At 40.9% G+C, this 21,081-nt stretch overlaps 1 protein-coding gene across 12 annotated transcripts in view; it reads right to left on the bottom strand.

Annotated features, from left to right (window-relative positions):
- The window catches only part of LOC127682840 (chitinase-like protein 3), a 67,396-nt gene extending 46,417 nt beyond the window's left edge, over positions 1-20,979 (bottom strand). For 7 of the 12 annotated variants that reach the window (XM_052179529.1, XM_052179534.1, XM_052179536.1 and 4 more), the window contains exons 1-2: positions 20,777-20,875; positions 2,194-2,429 (exon numbers count right to left, since the gene is read on the bottom strand). Coding sequence is in view for 1 of the 12 variants with exons in the window: in XM_052179539.1 (XP_052035499.1) it covers positions 20,777-20,870 (94 nt within the window). In the remaining 11 variants the exon portion in view is untranslated. Of the gene's footprint in view, positions 1-2,193; positions 2,430-20,776 lie in introns of all 12 variants that reach the window. The other 5 variants (XM_052179535.1, XM_052179530.1, XM_052179539.1 and 2 more) reach the window with 4 other exon arrangements.
- Between the last annotated feature and the right edge of the window lie 102 nt (positions 20,980-21,081).

The raw sequence follows: 21,081 nt of genomic DNA, 5'->3' as shown, positions 1-21,081 counted from the left end.
TTAACCAGCTGACCAGACCCAAGCTCTGTAAGCTGAAGAAAATCATCAGTGATTTCTCTACCATTTTCTGACAGGATGCCTTGCTGTTGGTAGATGAAGACTAGGGTAACAGCACCATCTGGTGGTCAGTGATTGGCAGTTTAGTTCTGTGTTCTGTCCTAAGATTATTTCCCAACTTCTTTCTTGGCAGGGGTTAAGTTGGTAGGATAAATACCCCTACAGGAACATTTGAGAGCCTTGTTAAAGTAAACTCCAGAGTGAGTTTTAAAATGGCCTCTGCCCAGGGCAAGCACAGTAAAGTTTAAAGATGAGCATATGAAGACAGTTGAGGCCTGAAAGGCTGTAGCAAAGAACCAGGAAGGAAAAACAAACAAACAAACAAACAAAAAACCAAACTTCAGGGCCTCCCCTACCTTCAGACTCACCTTGTCTGTGAACTCTTTATGCATAAAAAGTTACTGCCAAATCTGATCTAAAATCTCTTGTTCAGTGTGCACATGGCTAAATAGTTACAAGGTTGTGTAATGATAGATTTTAATCTCTTCCCTTCCACTAAGTGGAAAGTGAAGCAAAAACTATTTCTTTTTCTAATGTATCAATCTTTTATTAGATATTTTTAATTTACATCTCAAATGTTATCCTATGTCCTGGTTTCCTCTCCAAAATTCCCCTATCCCATCCCTCCTTACCTTGCTCACCAACCCACCCATTCCCATTCCCTGTCCTGGCACTCCTTTACACTGGGCATCGAGCCTTCACAGGACCAAGGGCCTCTCCTCCCACTGGTGAACAACAAGTCTATCCTCTGCTACATGTGCGGCTGGAGACAAGGGTCCCTCCATGTGTACTCTTTGGTTGGTGGTTTAGTCCTGGGAGTTCCGGGGTACTGATTGGTTCATATTGTTGTTCCTCCTATGGGACTGAAAACCCCTTCAGGTCCTTGGGACTTTTCACTAGCTCCTTCATTGGGGACCCTGTGCTCAGTCCAATGGTTGGCTGAGAGCATCCGACTCTGTATTTGTCAGGCACTGGCAGAGCCTCTCAGAAGACAGCTATATCAGGCTCCTGTCAGCAAGCACTTGTTGGGATTCATAAAAGTGTTTGGGTTTGGTGACGGTATATGGGATGGAACCCCAGGTTGGGTAACTTTCTAAATGGCCTTTCCTTCAGTCTCTGCTCCACACTTTGTCTATGTATCTCCTCCCATGGGTATTGTGTTTCCCCTTCCTTCTTCTTGAGCTTCATGTGGTCTGTAAACCATATCTTGGGTATTCCAAGCTTCCACTTATCTGTGAGTGCATATCATGCATTTTCTTTTGTGACTGGGTACCTTATTCAGGATGATATTTTCTAGTTCCATCCATTTGCCTAAGAATTTCATGAACCTATTTTTAATTGCTGGGTAGTACTCCACTGTGTAAATGTACCACATTTTCTATATCTATTCCTCCACTCAGGGATACCTGGTTTCTTTCCAGCTTCTGTCTATTATAAATACGGCTGCTATGAACATAGTGGTGCATGTGTCCTTATTATATGTTGGAGCATCTTCTGGGTATATGCCCAGTGTACAGAGCCATATTGGGGTATCATGCCACATGGTAGGAACTTGACATTGACCAAGGACAATCCCTGGTTTCGGGCAGGAATCTGACATTAGGGCATAATGTGGAAGTAGGTTACAGCAGGCATTTTTATCCTAGGGTGGAGTGCTAAGAATGTACTTGACATGGTCAAGGTGAACTTCTCCCAGCCTACCAGAGAGGGATTGATCCTGCTCCACCTAGGGTGGAGAAGTTCAGAGTGAAGATTAAGCTCATTGTTCCTCCAGGTCTATGAATTCCTGAATTAAGGTGACCCACCCAGCTGCCTGAGCAGTTGAGCCAAGGACCTAGAAGGAAGGAAGCTAGACAACTTCTGCCAGAACTCAGCCCGGAGTCTGGGGGGAAGGGTTTGCCCAAACTGTTAAAAGGGCTGACTGACATTAAAGTTGGGACCTCAATTGGTAAACTTGACTGGGCCTCTTTCTTTTCACCCTCATACATCCTCAGCTTCTGTTCCAGCAACCCAATTCGTAGTAGCTGCAGGCAGCTACCGAATACAACAGCCCAGGAATGGTATAGCTGGGTTTTCAGGAAGTACTATGTCCAGTTTTCTGATGAACCACCAGACTGATTTCTAGAGTAGTCTTACCAACTTGCAATTCTGCCAGCAATGGAGGAGTGTTCCTCTTTCTCCACATCCTCACCAGCATCTTCTGCCACCTGAGTTTTTGATTGTAACCATTCTGACTGGTGTGAGGTAGAATCTCAGGGTTTCAAAACCATTTCTTGATCCTTCATCTTCACTCCAGTCCCTTTAGGACATGGGCTTCAAACAAAACACGAGAGTCTGACATACAGCGTGGGCCCCACCTACAGATCCAAAGCCTAGGAGCAAAGGCAGGAAGATGAAAAGTTCTAGGCTTGTTTAGTCTACCTCAGCAACAACCTACCTATAAAAAGACTAAAAAGAAGAAAGAAAAGAAAGACTTCTGTAGGTCATTAAGTAAGTACAAGAACAAATAAATGATTCTCTGTGCCCTTTTTATTGGCCTCTATATACAATATATCAGCTGCTGGTCATGTACTACTCATGAACGAATGGGTGATTTATTGGAAGCCCAGGTACAGTGGTTGGTTTTGAACTGAAGGATGTTCACAAACATTTGCCTGTGTTGATTCACCCACCCGTGAGAACTTTGTTTAAACACAGGATGTGGGCTGTGATCTTCCTGTCTATGTTTTGGGGTAAAGCACTGGCACTGAATGTGTCTTTGATCTCCTCCTAACACTTGATCAGGGAAGGGCTGTGAAATCTTCAAAATTGAGAGTTGAAGGTGAAAATGAGGGAGAAGGATGTAAGCACCAGCCAGCCAGGCAGCAAAACCTCTGGGAACTCATGCTATAAAAGAAAGGATGGACACCGGCAGAATCTGAGGTGATCATTCTTCATTTGCTATGGTGCTGTCCAAACTTAGGTGCAAGACAGGGTGTATCAAGTTCTTGATGAATTGGACACAATAAGAGTAGTTCCATATTGATTCCCAAAGTGGTTGTACAAGTTTGCACTCTTACTAGTAATGGAGGAGTTTGCCCCTTTCTCCACATCCTCACCACCATGAGCTGCTACTTGAGTTTTTGGCCTTAGCCATTCTGATAGGTTTAAGATGGAATTTCAGAGTCACTTTGATTTGCATTTCCCAGATGGCTAAGGACATTGACTGTTTCTTTAAGTGCTTCTTACCCATTAGAGATTCTCCTGTTGCTAATTCTCTATTTGGCTCTGTACCCCATATTTAATTGGATTACCTGATTTTTGATGTCTAGTTTCTTGAGACTTCTAGATATTTTGGAAATTAGCCCTCTGTCAGATGTATGTATGGTTGGTGAAGATATATTCCCTTTCTGTAGGCTGCCATTTGTCCTATTGACAGTGTCTTTGCCTTACAGAAACTTTTCAGTTTCATGGACTTGAGTTTTGTGCAGGGTTAGAGATATGAATCTATTTACATTCTTCTACATTCCAACATCTAGTTAGACCAGAAGCATTTATTTCTTTATTCCATTGTATAATTTTGGCTTCTTTGTTAAAAATCAGGTGTCCATGAGTGTGTATGTTTACATCTGAAACTTCCAATTCAATCCCATTGATCCATCTGTGATTTTATGCCAAAACCATGTGCTTTTTTTATTACTATAGATCTGCAGTAGAGCTTTCTTACAGCTGGTTTATGTATAATAGCCAAAAATAGGAGAGAACCTTGATGTCCCTCAAGTGAAGACTGGATAACAGAAGTGTGGTACATTTACACAATGGAGTATTACTCAGCTGTTTAAAACAACATCACGAAATTTTCAGGCAAATGGGTAGAATTAGAAAAAATTACCCTAACTCAGAATAACAAACATGGTATAGGTATGTTCTCACATATGAGTGGATATCAGCTGCAAAGTAAAGATAACCATGCTATAACTTACAGACTAGGAGGAGCTAAGTAACATGGATGGTTCAGGGGAGAGATGCATGAACTCCTTTGGAAGGGGAAATAAAATAGACACTATGTGTGGAAGCAGGGACAGGAACTGGAAAGATCAAGTGGGGACAACATAGGAGAAGATAATACTGGAAAAGATAAGGAACTGGGGGAATCTTTGGGACAAGCTAGAAACCTTGGTGCAATGGAAACTCCCAGGAATCTACAAGTATGATTCTAGCTAAGACTCCTAGCAATGGGGGATACATAGAAATCTCTTTTAACCAGGCAATGCTTCCTTCAGAGGGACTGGAACACCAGGTCAGCCAGGAAACTTCTGACATACAATTTTTCCTGATGTGTTATTCTGGAGTAAATATGGCAACAAAATTGTGGGAGTGACCAACCAATGACTGTTCCAGCTTGAGATCCATGCCACAAGAGGGATCCTACCCCCTGACACTGCATGGAGGGCCAGGATCCAGACACCTAGGATAGAACCAAACATCACTGGGGGAAAAGTCAATGAAATGTTATTCTGCTATACTCATAGATTGGTGCCTAGTTCAACTGTCATTAGAGAGGATTCATCCAGAAACTGATGAAAACAGACCCACAATCAAACATTTGGGAAAGCTTGAGAATCCTGCAGAAGAGTGGGAGAAAGGATTGTAGGAACCAGAGGTGTCAGGACACCACAAGAAACCCCGCAGAATCGACTCACCTGAGCTCACAGGGGCTCACGGAGGCTGAACTGACAACCATAGTCTGCATGGGACTGACCTAAGTCCTCTGCATATATGTTAAAACTGTGTAGTTTAGTCTTCTTGTGGACTTTTAACAGTAGGAACAGGGGCTATCCCTGACTCTTTTGCTGACTTTTGGGACCCGTTTCCTCATACTGGGTTGCCTTCTCCAGCCTTGATATGAAGTGAAATTGCTAATATTATTGCAAGTTGCTATGCCATGTGTGGTTGATATCCATGGGAGGCATGCTCTTTTCTGAAGAGAAACAGAGAAGTAGATGGAGAGGGGGAGATAGAAGGGAGGTGGGATGGGAAACTGTGAGGAGAGGAGGGGAGAAAGGGGGAACTTCAGTTAGAATGTAGTAGTAGTAGTAGTAGTAGTAAGAGTAAGAGTAGTAGTAACGAAAAAATAAAATGTATCTTCCTCATGGGACTACTTGGAGGGACAAATATGATAATGCATGACCAGTACTTGGTACATTACTCAGCTCAAACCATGCACTGAATAAGTATATATTGTTTTCCAATTATTTTTTAATGTTCTTTCAAGTATCACACTGAAAAGCCAAGTAGAGTGGGTCACTCCAATAATTCCAGGATTCTCTAAAGTTGGAGGCAGGAGGACCAGGAGTTCAAGGTCAGTCACCCTTAGGGTTACATAATAAGTTCAAGACCAGGCTGGGATATATGAGATCTCGTCTCACATTTTAAGAGGAAAAGAGAAAGTGGGGCAACATGTTTTTCAAGGAACTGAAGCCTGTATTATCAATGCTTCCCATCTAAAGAGTTACAGTCTCCTGCTTGTCCTTTCCTTTTCCCTAGATTCAGGTATATTGGACTGGTCTATAGCTACCACAACCCAGGCACCAGCCATGCCCTGTGACACAGGCTGTGTCCTAAAGAAGCAGGTAAGTGTCACAGTGTGGGCACCAGCTGTTTATCAGAAGCTGTTACTTGTGAAGGAAGCACAGAAACAGGCAAGAATGCAGCCTTGAGAATGTAAGAATTCAGCTTGCTGGATATAAGTGTTACTAATTTTTCTCCCAGGCATAATCTTCATCCCCTACTTAGGTTTGTAGAACCAATGACATGACCAGTTGGGCAGTGAACGATATGTTTATTCTTGAGCAGTAATAAAAAGAGAAAAAAATCACAAATCAACTATACCACTCTTTGTGGTATGAGAGGTTAGTTAGTACATGAAAGAAATGAAGAGGAAGAATATGTTGATAAAGAAAAGGAAGGACAGTCTCTAGATGGCCTTTGTTCAGTCAGCCCATATACAGCCATGAAACCCTGCCACTATTGTTAATGCAAAGAAATGCTTGCTGAAAGAATCCTGATATGTCTCCTGAGAAGTCCTGCCAGTGCCTTACAAATACAGAGGCATATGCTCGAAGCCAACTCTTGGACTGAATGTGGGGTCCCCAATGGAGGAGTTAGAGAAAGGACTGAAGGAGCTGAAGGGGTTTGCAACTCCATAGGAAGAACAATAACTACGAACCAGATTCCCCCAGGGCTCCCAGGGACTAAGCCACCAACCAAGAAGTACACATAGCTCCAGCAACATTATGTAGCAGAGGATGGCCTCCTCAAGCATCAATGGGAGGAAAGGTCCTTGGTCCTATGAAGGCTCAATAGATGCCCCATTGTAGGGGAATCGAGGGTGGGAAAGTGTGAGAAGATGGGTGGGGGGAAACACCCTCATAGAAGTAGGAGGAGGGGGAATGGGATATGGAATTTCTGGGAGAGGGAAAAACTGGGAAGGGATAACATTTGAAATGTAAATAATGAAAGTATGCAGTAATACATAGATGGATAGATAGATTATAGATAGATAGACAGATAGATAGATACATACATACATACATAAATACATACATACATACATACATACATACATACATACATAAATACATATATACATAGAAGAAAGGGGGTATTGTTATTTTGTGAGGAGAGTGATAGAGTTGGAAAGGACCAAGGACCTCAGGCCAGGCTTGAACTGCTGTGTAGCTGAGAGTAAGTGTGATCTCTTGATCCCTGTCCCTATTCCCACAGTGCCAGGATTATATGCATTACCTCTGGCTAGCTCTCTTCCTGTCTTTTCTAGGAATGGGTGGATATATTCCAGGATATATTCCAGGAATTAGAACACATTCTCTTTTCATTCCTTTTGTTTTTTCCAGACATTGTTATGGCAAATGCCTACTGCCATGACAGTGGGGGACAGATGTCACACAGCAGACAACTGGTATTATAATGAAATTCCAAAGTACAGTAGCCACTCTCAAAGCCTATTCCACTCTCTAGTTTGTGCCAGTCAACCTGAAGAGGAATTTCTGGTTAACATGGATAACCAAACATAGTAGCACTTACCTCAGCACTTAAGAGACAGAAGCAAGAGAATCAGGGGTTCAGAATAAGCCTTTGAGATATAACTAATTTTGGGTCACCCTGGGCCTCATGAAACCCATCTCAAAAAATTTATAGGCATTCTGCCCTCAAGGACAAACAAGATCATGGCATAAGATATAATTGTAACAAGGTTGGCAATAAAAGACTGAGGAAGGGCAATAAAATAAGTGACAGCCATCAGAGTCATCCTATCTCTGCTGAGTCTTTATACCACCCCCACCTCATTCAGTCATTAGAAATGGGCTGGAGAATGAAGATATGGCCTAGGGCAAGGGCATTATCTGCTCCAGAGACACAGCTCTGAAAACTCTGGCAACAGAAAATGTATATATACATCTGTCTGGCTCATGTCAGGGCCAGACATACAGAGACAGTTACCATTTCTTATGATCTTTTTGGAAGAATGTCATTTTCTTCGGTGATGCTGACTACAGTATGGGCAATCTGAATCAGACACCTAAATAGAGAGAATTAGAAAATGTACAAGGTTGGTACATAATGAAACAGGTAGTTTTAAGCTCTTCTGTGTGGTCTATAAACTTAGTTGTGAAAGACCCTTCCCAGTTAGCATGAATGGGGTCTAGAAAGAAACTAGAGGTAGTCTTGCTGGTTTAGAACACCAAAACCTGTTAGAGGGCAGAGACTGAAGTGACAGTAACTGAGAGGATGGGTGCTCACAGCAGTCAAACTAGGGGAGGGGTGGAGTGGATTAAGTGGGAAGAAAAGCCTTCAATGTAAAACACCTACAGTCTACACCTTGCTCTGAAAACTTCCCTGCTTGAGTTTCACTCTCTCTACTACAAGAACTTGAGTCCCCCCCACCTCACCCCACTTCACCCCACTTCCACCAAAAGCTTTACCTGTATTAAAAAATACTGGGAAATGATTTATTGATTGGAATTGATATGGAGAGCTAAATTGTTGCAGAGCCAAGATTGTCTTGAGTTATTTTTAGTCCTTTTTATAGCCTTTTATCACTGAGCCCTGTATCTTACCTAAGACTTCCAGTGACTATCAAGAAAGACCTTTGAAATATGTTCTCAACAGGAACTAATATCCACCAAGCCAAGAACTAAGGTGTGCTCTAAAGCAAGGCGAAGATTTCCCTCACTTTGCTGTAACACATTTACCTAATGTGTCTGCCAATGTATTTGGTACGTGCATTGGTCTTTGACGTCTGACTTTTATTTGTTCTGTGACTAACAAAAGTTCATGTAACCACTTACAGATTCATAAGAAAAAAAAACTTACGTACTTGTTTCTGGCCCATGATCTCTCATATTTGCCCAAAGTAAACACTTTTATTCCCTTTGAAGCAAGAACTGTGTTCTCACTGAAAACCTCCTGCCAGTGTACTCTGACCCAGGTAACTAGAACAGAGGCTAAATGTTACACATATCTGATAAGTGTTTGTAGTTGCCAGCAGTCAAGATAAAAGAAGCTTTACACCACAAAACTAGGGAACTAGATAGACACATACCATCATTATTTTCTAGCCTTTGGTACATGGTCCCTAAGAGGAGAATAATGAATGAGACACGTCCTACTGCTCCGTCAGCTTACTGTTAAGGTCGGTGCAAAAGAAGGTTGGAGTAACTGTAAAGAGCATAGACATCCTAGTGAACAGAGGAGACAAGGATTCAAGGATGAAGAGGCTGAGATGTCTGGAAATGGTACTGCAGAGAGGAAGAAACAACACGAAAAAAGAGTCAGTGGCCTATACAGTGCTGCCTCGGATATTGTTTTCCTTTGAAACATATATTGAGACATACATATTGTGTCATAACCTTGAGTCTCTGTGGCCCTACATCTAACAGTCCTAATGTTTAAAATGTTCAAAAACAGTATATATCACAAAGCCCAGGATATCCTGAAACCCACTATGTAGAAACAAATTAGCTTGAACTTCTCATTATCCTATCTCTTCATCCCAAAGGCTAGAATTACAGGTATTTTGAGACACCACAAAATAAATTAAAAAGAGAATATTGCACTGTTGTGAGTGACAGACGGATGAGTTGCTTAGACTAGATGAGTAGCAGTGAATGGTTAGCAGTGAAAAGTTAGAGGCCATAAATGGTGAAAAATTCTGAGATTATAAATGAACAAAATATGTTGATATTTTAGATGTAAAACTAAGAGTATTGAGAGCTTGCTCTGGTGGCACGGAGCTTAAGTTCCAGTCCTGAGGCCTCTGGCAGGAGCCCTCAGATCTCTCAGCTTCCGGATCCAGAACAGCCTGGGCGGCAACGCCACATCTCCAGGTCCTGCAAGAGGCAAGAGGGGCTTCTGGGAGGCCGGCTGGGAGAGGTCAGTGTGCTCTGGTGAATCCAGCAGGCCCCAGCGTGAGCCTTTAGGTGTCTGCTTCAGGATCTGAACAGCCTGGGCCACAGCACTCTGTCTCCAGGCAGTGCAGGAGGTAAGCTGTGCACCAGAGGCCACCTGGGAAGAGGCAGCTTGCACTGGTGAGTCCAGCATTGACAAGACCATCTAACACCAGTGAGAACTAGATGGCAAAAGGCAAATGCAGGAACATCACTAACCGAAATCAAGGCAATATGGAAACATCTGAACCCAATTCTCCTTTAACAGCATGTCCTGGATACTCCATCACACCAGTAAAACAAGATTTGGATTTAAAATCCCTGGTCATGATGCTGGTACAGGAACACATAAGGACATACTTAAAGAAATTCAGGAGAAAATGGATCAAAAGTTAGAAGCCCTTGCAAGGGAAACACAAAAATCATTGAAAGAAATTCAGGAGAATACAAAAGCCAATAAGGAGGAAACACAAAAATCACTTAAAGAAATACAGGAGAACTTTGGTCAACAGGCTGAGGTCATGAAAGAGGAAACACAAAAATCTCTTAAAGAATTACAGGAAAGCACAAACAAGAAAGTGAAGGAGCTAAGCAAAACCATCCAGGATCTAAAATCAGAAGTAGAAACAACTAAGAAAACTCAAAGGGAGACAACTTTGGAGATAGAAAGCCTTGGGAAGAAATCAGGGGACATAGATGCAAATATCAACAACAGAATACAAGAGATAGAAGAAAGAATCTCAGATGCTGAAGATACCATAGAAACCATGGACTCAACAGTTAAAGAAAATGCAAAATGCAAAAAGCTTATAACCCAAAATATCCAGGAAATCCAGGACACAATGAAAAGACCAAACCTAAGGATTATAGGCATAGATGAGAGTGAAGATTTACAACTTAAAGGGCCAGCAAATATCTTCAATAAAATTATGGAAGAAAACTTCCCTAACCTAAAGAGAGAGATGCCCATGAATATACAAGAAGCCAACAGAAATCCAAACAGACTGGACCAGAACAGAAATACCTCCCGTCACATAATAATCAAAACACCAAATGTACTAAACAAAGAAAGAATATTAAAGGCAGTAAGAGAAAAAGGCCAAGTAACATATAAAGGAAGATCTATCAGAATCACAGCAGACTTTTCACTTGAGACTATGAAGGCTAGAAGATCCTGGGCAGATCTCATGCAGACTCTAAGAGAACACAAATGCTAGCCAAAACTACTATACCCAGCAAAACTCTCAATCACCATAGATGGAGAAACTAAGATATTTCATGACAAAACCAAGTTTACCCAATATATATCCACAAACCCAGTCCTACAAAGGATAATAGGAGGAAAACACCAATACAAGGAGGGAAACTTCACCCTGGAAAAAGCAAGATAGTAACCTTTCATCAAACCCAAAAGAAGTTAACCAATCAAATTTAAAAAATAACGTCAAAAATGACAGGAAGTAACAATCACTATTCCTTAATATCTCTTAACATCAATGGACTCAATGCCCCAATAAAAAGACATAGACTAACGGACTGGATACATAAACAGAACCCTACATTTTGCTGCATACAGGAAACACACCTCAGGGTCAAAGACAAACACTACCTTAGAGTAAAAGGCTGGAAGACAATTTTACAAGCAAATGGTCTCAGGAAACAAGCTGGAGTAGCCATTCTAATATCAGAGAAAATTGACTTTCAACCCAAAGTCATCAAAAGAGACTCTGAGGGACACTTCGTGCTGGTCAAAGGAAAAATACAACAAGAAGAACTCTCAATCCTGAAAATCTATGCTCCAAATGCAAGGTCACCCTCATTCATAAAAGAAACTTAATTAAAGCTCAAAGCACACATTGCACCTAACACAATAATTGTGGGTCACTTCAACGCTGCACTTTCCTCAAAGGACCGATCAGGAAAACAGAAACTGAGCAGGGACACAATGAAACTAATTGAAGCTTTGGACCAATTAGATTTAACAGATATATATAGAAAATTCTATCCTAAAGCAAAAGAATATACCTTTTTCTCAGCACCTCATGGTACCTTCTCCAAAATCGACCATATAATTGGTCACATGACAGACCTCAACAAATATAAGAAGATAGAAATAATCCCATGCCTCCTATCAGATCACTATGGAGTAAAAGCGGTCTTTAATAGCAACAAAAACAACAGAAAACCCACATACATGTGGAATCTGAACAATATTCTACTCAATGATACCTTGGTCAAGGAAGAAATAAAGAAAGAAATTAAAGACTTTTTAGAACATAATGAAAATGAAGACACAACATACCCAAATCTATGGGACACAATGAAAGCAGTGCTAAGAGGAAAACTCATAGCCCTGAGTGCCTCAAAAAAGAAAATGGAGAGAGCATACACTAACAGCTTAATGACACACCTGAAAGCCCTGGAACAAAAAGAAGCTATTTCACCCATGAGGAGTAGAAGGCAGGAAATCATCAAACTCAGGGCCGAAATCAATCAAGTAGAAACAAAGAGAACCATACAAAGAATCAACAAAACCCGGAAAATCAACAAGATAGATAAACCCTTAGCCAAACTAACCAAAGGACACAGAGACAGTATCCAGATTAACAAACTTAGAAATGAAAAGAGAGATATAACAACAGAAACTGAAGAAATTCAAAAAATCATTAGATCCTACTACAAAAGCCTATACTCAACACAACTGGAGAATCTGGAGGAAATGGACAGTTTCCTAGACAGATATCTGACACCAAAACTAAATCAGGATCAAATAGATCAACTAAACAGTCCCATAACACCTGAAGAAATAAAAAGGGTCATAGAAAGTCTCCGAACCAAAAAAAGCACGGGACCAGATGGCTTCAGTGCAGAATTCTATCAGACCTTCATAGAAGACCTAACACCAATACTCTTCAAACTATTCCACAAAATAGAAACAGAAGGAACTCTACCCAACTCGTTCTAAGAAGCCACAATTACGCTGATACCAAAACCACACAAAAATCCAACAAAGAAAAAGAACTTCAGGCCAATTTCTCTTATGAATATTGATGCAAAAATACTTAATAAAATTCTTGCCAACTGACTCCAAGAACACATCAAAACGATCATCCACCATGATCAAGTAGGCTTCATCCCAGGGATGCAGGGATGGTTCAATATAAGGAAATCCATCAATGTTATCCACTACATAAACAAACTCAAAAAAAAAAAAACATATGATCATCTCATTAGATGCATAAAAAGCATTTGACGAAATCCAGCATCCTTTCATGCTAAAAGTATTGGAAAGAACAGGAATTCAAGGCCCATACCTAAACATCGTTAAAGCAATATACAGCAAACCGGTAGCCAACATCAAACTAAATGGAGAGAAACTTGAAGCAATCCCACTAAAATCAGGGCTGACCTCTCTCTCCATATCTTTTCAATATAGTACTTGAAGTTCTAGCTAGAGCAATTAGACAACATAAGGAGGTCAAGGGGATACAAATTGGAAAGGAAGAAGTCAAATTATCACTATTTGCAGATGACATGATAGTCTACTTAAGCGACCCGAAAACATTCCACCAGAGAACTCCTACAGCTGATAAACAACTTCAGCAAAGTGGCTGGTTATAAAATCAACTCAAGCAAATCAGTTGCCTTCCTATGCTCAAAGGATAAGCAGGCTGAGAAAGAAGTTAGGGAAATGACACCCTTCAAAATAGCCACAAACAGTATAAAGCATCTTGGTGTGACTCTAACCAAACAAGTGAAAAATCTATATGACAAGAACTTCAGGTCTCCGAAGAAGGAAATCGAAGAAGACCTCAGAAAATGGAAAAATCTGCCATGCTCATGGATCGGCAGGATTAATATAGTTAAAATGGCCATCTTGCCAAAAGCAATCTACAGATTCAATGCAATCCCCATCAAAATCCCAACTCAGTTCTTCATAGAGCTAGAAAAAGCAATTCTCAAATTCATCTGGAATAACAAAAAAAACCCAGGATAGCTAAAACTATTCTCAACAACAAAAGAAATTCTGGGGGAATCAGTATCCCTGACTTCAAGCAATACTACAGAGCAATAGTGTTAAAAACTGCATGGTATTGGCACAGTGACAGACAAGTGGACCAATGGAATAGAATTGAAGATCCAGAAATGAATCCACACACCTATGGTCACTTGATCTTCGACAAAGGAGCCAAAAACATCCAGTGGAAAAAAGATAGCCTTTTCAACAAATGGTGCTGGATCAATGGAGGTCAGCATGCAGAAGAATGCGAATTGATCCATTCTTATCACCATGTACTAAACTTCACTCCAAGTGGATCAAGGACCTCCATGTAAAACCAGACACACTGAAACTAATAGAAAAGAAACCGGGGAAGACCCTTGAGGACATGGGCACGGGGGAAAAGTTCCTGAACAGATCACCAGTAGCTTATGCTCTAAGATAAAGAACTGACAAATGGGACCTGATAAAATTACAAAGTTTCTGTAAGGCAAAGGACACTGTTAAAAGGACAAAATGGCAACCATCAAATTGGGAAAGGATATCTGTTAGAGGGCTAATATCCAATATATACAAAGAACTCAAGAAGTTAGACCCCAGGGAACCAAATAACCCTATTAAAAATGGGGTACAGATCTAAAAAAGAATTTTCACCTGAAGAAATTTGGATGGCCGAGAAGCACCTTAAGAAGTGCTCAGCATCAAAAGCATTTGACAAAATTCAGCATCCTTTCATGCTTAAAGTCTTGGAGAGAACAGGAATTCAAGGCCCATACCTAAACATAGTAAAAGCAATATACAGCAAACCGGTAGCCAGCATCAAACTAAACGGAGAGAAACTTGAAGCAATCCCACTGAAATCAGGGACCAGACAAGGCTGCCCCCTTTCTCCTTATCTTTTCAATATTGTACTTGAGGTACTAGCTCGGGCAATTCGACAACATAAGGAGGTCAAAGGGATACAAATTGGAAAGGAGGAAGTCAAACTATCATTATTTGCAGACGACATGATCGTCTACCTAAGTGACCCAAAGAACTCCACTAGAGAGCTCCTACAGCTGATAAACAACTTCAGCAAAGTGGCAGGTTACAAAATCAACTCAAGCAAATCAGTGGCCTTCCTATACTCAAAGGATAAGCAGGCTGAGAAAGAAATTAGGGAAATGACCCCCTTCACAATAGCCACAAACAGTATAAAGTATCTTGGGGTGACTCTTACCAAACATGCGAAAGATCTGTATGGCAAGAACTTCAAGACTCTGAAGAAGGAAATGGAAGAAGACCTCAAAAAATGGGAAAACCTCCCATGCTCATGGATCGGTAGAATCAATATAGTTAAAATGGCCATTTTGCCTAAAGCACTATACAGATTCAATGCAATACCCATCAAAATCCCAACTCAATTCTTCACAGAGTTAGAAAGAGCAATTATCAAATTCATCTGGAACAACAAAAAACCCAGGATAGCTAAAACTATTCTCAGCAACAAAAGAAAATCTGGGGGAATCAGTATCCCTGACCTCAAGCAATACTACAGAGCAATAGTGTTAAAAACTGCATGGTATTGGTACAGTGACAGGCAGGAGGATCAATGGAACAGGATTGAAGATCCAGAAATGAACCCACACACCTATGGCCACTTGATCCTCGACAAAGAGGCTGAAAACATCCAATGGAAAAAAGATAGCCTTTTCAACAAATGGTGCTGGTTCAACTGGAGGTCAGCATGCAGAAGAATGCGAATTGATCCATCCTTGTCTCCTTGTACTAAGCTCAAATCCAAATGGATCAAGGACCTCCACATAAAGCCAGACACTCTGAAGCTAATAGAAAAGAAACTGGGGAAGACCCTTGAGGACATCGGTACAGGGAGAAAGTTTCTGAACAGAACACCAATAGCGTATGCTCTAAGAGCAAGAATTGACAAATGGGACCTCATAAGGTTACAGAGTTTCTGTAAGGCAAAGGACACCATCAAGAGGACAGATCGGCAACCAACAAATTGGGAAAAGATCTTCACCAATCCTACATCAGATAGAGGGCTAATATCCAATATATATAAAGAACTCAAGAAGTTAGACTCCAGAAAACCGAACAACCCTATTAAAAAATGGGGTACAGAGTTAAACAAAGAATTCTCACCTGAAGAACTTCGGATGGCGGAGAAGCATCTTAAAAAATGCTCCACTTCATTAGTCATTAGGGAAATGCAAATCAAAACAACCCTAAGATTTCATCTTACACCAGTCAGAATGGCTAAGATTAAAAATTCAGGAGACAGCAGGTGTTGGAGAGGGTGCGGAGAAAGAGGAACACTCCTCCACTGCTGGTGGGGTTGCAAATTGGTACAACCACTGTGGAAAACAGTCTGGCGGTTCCTCCGAAAACTGGGCACCTCACTTCCAGAAGATCCTGCTATACCACTCCTGGGCATATACCCAGAGGATTCCCCACCATGTAATAAGGATACATGCTCTACTATGTTCATAGCAGCCCTATTTATAATTGCCAGATGCTGGAAAGAACCCAGGTATCCCTCAACAGAAGAGTGGATACAAAAAAATGTGGTATATCTACACAATGGAGTACTATTCAGCCATTAGAAACAATGAATTCATGAAATTCTTAGGCAAATGGATGGAGCTAGAGAACATCATACTAAGTGAGGTAACTCAGACTCAAAAGGTGAATCATGGTATGCACTCACTAATAAGTGGTTATTAACCTAGAAAACTGGAATACCCAAAACATAATCCACACATCGAATGAGATACAAGAAGAAAGCAGGAGTGGTCCCTGGTTCTGGAAAGACTCAGTGAAACAGTATTTGGCAAAACCAGAACGGGGAACTGGGAAGGGGTGGGAGGGAGGACAGGGGAAGAGAAGGGGGCTTACGGGACTTTCGGGGAGTGGGGGGGGCTAGAAAAGGGGAAATCATTTGAAATGTAAATAAATTATATCAAATAAAAAAAAAAGACAAAAAAAAAAAAAAAAAAGAAGTGCTCAGCATCATTAGTCATTAGGGAAATGCAGATCAAAACCACCCTGAGATTTCACCTTACACCAGTCAGAATGGCTAAGGTCAAAAACTCAGGAGACAGCAGGTGTTGGTGAGGATGTGGAGAAAGAGGAACACTCCTCCACTGCTGGTGGGGCTGTAAGATGGTACAACCACTTTGGAAATCAGTCTGGAGGTTCCTCAGAAAACTGGACATGACACTTCCAGAGGACCCTGCTATACCTCTCCTGGGCATATACCCAAAGGATTCCCCAGCATGCAATAAAGACACATACTCCATTATGGTCACAGCAGCCTTATTTATAATAGCCAGAAGCTGGAAAGAACGCAGATGCCCCTCAAAGGAGGAATGGACACAGAAAATGTGGTATATTTACACAATGGAATACTACTCAGCAATTAGAAACAATGAATTCACAAAATTTTTAGGCAAATGGTTTGATCTGGAAAATATCATCCTAAGTGAGGTAACCCAATCACAAAAGAATACACACGGAATGCAATCTCTGATAAGTGGATATTAATTAGCCCAGAAGCCCTGAATACCCAAGGCACAAATTGCATAACAAATGACTCCCATGAAGAAGTATGGAGAGGGTCCTGATCCTGGAAAGGATTGATGTAGCATGGGAAGGGAATATAAGGACAGAGAAAAAGGAAGGAGGTGATTGGAGAAGGGATGGAGAGAAGAAGGTTTATGGGACATATGGGGAGGGGAGATCCGGGAAAGGGGAAATCATTTGGAATGTAAACAAAGAATATAGAAAATAAAAATATTAAAAAAAAAAAAAACTAAGAGTATTTCCTATGTCTTTGCAGATATCTTTCAGCCACTTCTTAGGGCCAAAACCTAGGTGTCAATTAGCATAGAATTTTATATACTACAGCACTACATGTCTCTATCTGTCTCATATAACTGATTAGATCAAGGTCTATCAGTTTCTCATCATTCAACCAGACACCTCATGAAAAACAACTTCAGGGATGAAGGACTTGTTTTGCTCATGTTTCATGGAGATGAATGATATCTGGGGTGTCATCAGTGGTGACAGGACCTTGAGGCTTGTTGTGTACATCTCAGCCTATCAGGCAGCAGAGATGCAGAGAGGAGCCAGAAGTGGGCTATAACTTTCTAACCCTGTGTCATAACCTTGAGTATCTGTGGCCCTACATCTAACAGTCCTTATGTTCAAAAGGTTCCATGGCATTCAAAAACAGCATTATCACTGAGGACCAAATAAGCACAAGAGCCTATGGACATTCAAACCACCTCATAAACTTTCGCAAACTATTTCTCCCCCCCCCCTTTCCTTGTGTTTCCTAGTCTCAAGTTTGATGCTATACTTTCACATTCAATGTCAGTTCCAAGGCCAGCAGAAACAACAAAGGGGCAAAATAAGTTAGGCCAGTTAACTGTGTTCCTTTTTACCCAGAACACAAAAAGTTTTCTGAAAGCTACAACCAGTAAAGTCCATGGTATCATACAAGCAAACTCAGAAGAAAGATGTTAACATGTTTATTTAAAATTACAGTATTCCAGAAAAGTGTGGTGGTTCACACATTTACTCCCAGAACTTAGCAGACAGGGACAGGTGGATCTCTGTGAGTTAAAGGCCATCCTGTTCTACACAGTGAGTTCTAGGTCGGCCAAGGTTAGATAGTGATATCCTGTCTCAAAACAAACATACAAACAGAAAGATAAAATTACAGTATTCCATAAATTCAACTAAACTACACTAGGCCCCAATAAAATAGTCTAAAAATCAAAGTGGAATCACTCATAATAAAATTCTAAAGGAACCTTAACTTTTTACCAACCTTCTAAGAAATTATGGGAGGAAGGCAGAGTGTTCAAATCCTCAAATGTTTTAGCTTCCTTTTGCACAGCAATAAAGTTTCTCTGCCTTAAGACTGCCTCCGGATAAAATAACAACCAAAGTCACTAATGGGAATCCAATCAGTTATTTTGGTAGTTATGCCTTGTTGACCCTGTCTTATAAGGAAAATAACAGTGACATGGCAAATTCACTTTTTCTTTTTTTTTTCTGCTTTCTTATGCTTCTGGCTATAAAAGCAATCTTTTCTGCCAGCCCTTTCTGTTTAATGAAATGAAGTATATCTGTATTCTAAACTGAAAATGAAGCCAACTAGGATCTATCTGCATAAGCTATCAGTGCTTTACAAGAAATAAACAGACAATATAACAGACAAGGCCCAGAAACTACCATAAAGATCAGCATTCTGTTGTAAAAGAGATGATGTGAATAGTTGAAATTACAAAACAAAATAAAGTCATGAGTACATCTATTTACAGAATATACCAGGAGAGTCACAAGGTGCATAAGCTATAATTTAGGGTAATCTCTCCTATCAGATTCATGTGTGTATAACATTCTTAGCTTTAGGGCCTATGGAATCTGGATGTCTTTCGGGCTTAGTACTGCATTCTAAGAGTTTTTATCTAGTAGGCCAGATATAGAGGTCAAATGTAAATGTCAGTTAAAAGAAACTAAGGTATGTTTGGAGAGACACCAAGAGCCTGAGGCAGTGGACAATTACTATGAAATATTGTTTTCCACCTACAACAGGGCGGTTGCATAGATGAGTTTATTGCAGTTAAGATAGCATCAACAAGACCTTTACAAATGCAAGGTCAAGTAGATAATATATCAGCATGGAGAATGATTTCCATCATTGGTTAACTTCTTTGGTTCACAGGTATGTTGATTACATATTGGCATAATGGCATCTTTTCAATTGTCCTAATGTTGTGAATTAGGTCTGCTCAACATGCCACCTAAAGGCTACACACATCCCAGGGCACCTATAAATGCATCCCAACACTTCTGAAGATGGCAACATCAAGTAGCAGTATAAAAAAAAAGTTGAACATCCCTGTAAAAAGTTGTGATCCATTTGGCTATCAAATTAATGAAACAATGGACCTCAAGGAACTGGAATTTCCCCAGGATTGTTTTTTTCTTTCAAGAAGGGAAAGACTAAAGTCCAGATGCCAGCCAGAAAAAAAAAAGTTGTGTTCCAGGAAAACATTTCACATGGTTCTGCAGTTTGCCAGACTACCTCTTAGGAGACTGGACCTGAGAAACAATGAGGGGTCAGTAATGAGTGGGACCAACCTTGGACCACATTGCTTAGCTGTGCATGACTCTGGCCTTCTATTTAAACCTGAGCTTCACATCGGTACTCTGGAGGTACTTGGAAGGAGAGAGACAGTCATCAGACTTCTCTGTTCCTCCTCCATTATGTCCACAGTGACTAAATCTCCTTTTTTACTTGCAGAATTACTTACTGTTCTCTTTAATTGGCCCATTTTGGACAGGAGGCTGAATCTAGGTTGTGAGGACTGCTGGGACCCAGGATCAAACCTTAAAATCTCCAATAACTCTGTAAGTCTGGAAGATTTCATAAATAAGATGACAGAAAGACTTTGAGAGGACATGGAGAGGTGCACCATCTCAAGTTATAATGCAGTGGCCCACGAAAAGGGCAGTCTGCTGGCCCTACCACTCAATGATCCATGTAGAAGATGGTAGGCCAGTTTAGTCATCCAAAGAGACAAGGAAAGTACAAAGTGAATAATGTGTATAACCAGGAGGGAAATGATATGTATTTCAAAGCTGAAAGCAGAAACAGTCCCCCCCCTCTCTCTCCCTCCCCCTTCTCTCTCTCTCTCTCTCTCTCTCTCTCTCTCTCTCTCTCTCTCTGTGTGTGTGTGTGTGTGTGTGTGTGTGTGTGTGTGTGTGTGTGTGTGTGTGCCTGTGTGTCTATGTGTGCATTTGGAAAAACATTTGAATGGTCGCTTAAATCTGAAAAGTTTAGGTATCAGAATCTGATCTTGAGAAGAGAAACAAAGACAAGAAACACAATCAAAATGTTAAGTTTTGTTTGGAAACAGGAATATGGGAGGAAGGACAAAGTGATCCTGGAAACTGGAAAAATGGCAGAAATTAAAATGAAAATGAAATGACACCCCCACAGTCAATAGGCTTTACATTCTTCTCATTTCACGGGGAAGCAGTTTCCCAAGAAGCTTTCAAATAGCAGACCAGGATTTAGCTTCAGCAGTTCTTGACCTAACACTTTGTGTTCTGTCTTCTTTTTGCAAAACTTGCCCTCCTCTCCACCCCCAGTCAGCATGCAGCTCAATGGCAGCATAGGAGACAGTTGGTTGATCATTCACAGTTCCTCTCACCTCTCCATCTCTGTCTTTAGAAGATTCAAGTGAGGACTCACCTCTGTCACAAACTGTTCCATCAGATGCAATGATCAGAAGTCTCACAACGATCTTGAGCAGACAACTTCCTCTGGTTAGTGCTGTGGTGAGCATTCTACCTCCTTCTCTAAAACAGGTTACTAAACAGCCTTGGCCCCCACTTGGTACCCAGCCTCTTGCAGCAAGTCTCTAGTTTCTTGACAAAAGGAGACTGGAAACGAAAACCTCTACAAAATATAGCAATTTGCATTTGGTTTCCTCTGAGCACAGCAGACCAACACCACACACCCACTGCCTAGGCCTTTTTGTAAAATTTGCACGTTTG

Source organism: Apodemus sylvaticus, chromosome 4 (assembly GCF_947179515.1).
Source record: "Apodemus sylvaticus chromosome 4, mApoSyl1.1, whole genome shotgun sequence".
NCBI lineage: Eukaryota > Metazoa > Chordata > Mammalia > Rodentia > Muridae > Apodemus > Apodemus sylvaticus.
This window is presented reverse-complemented; position numbering and strand designations above follow the sequence as displayed.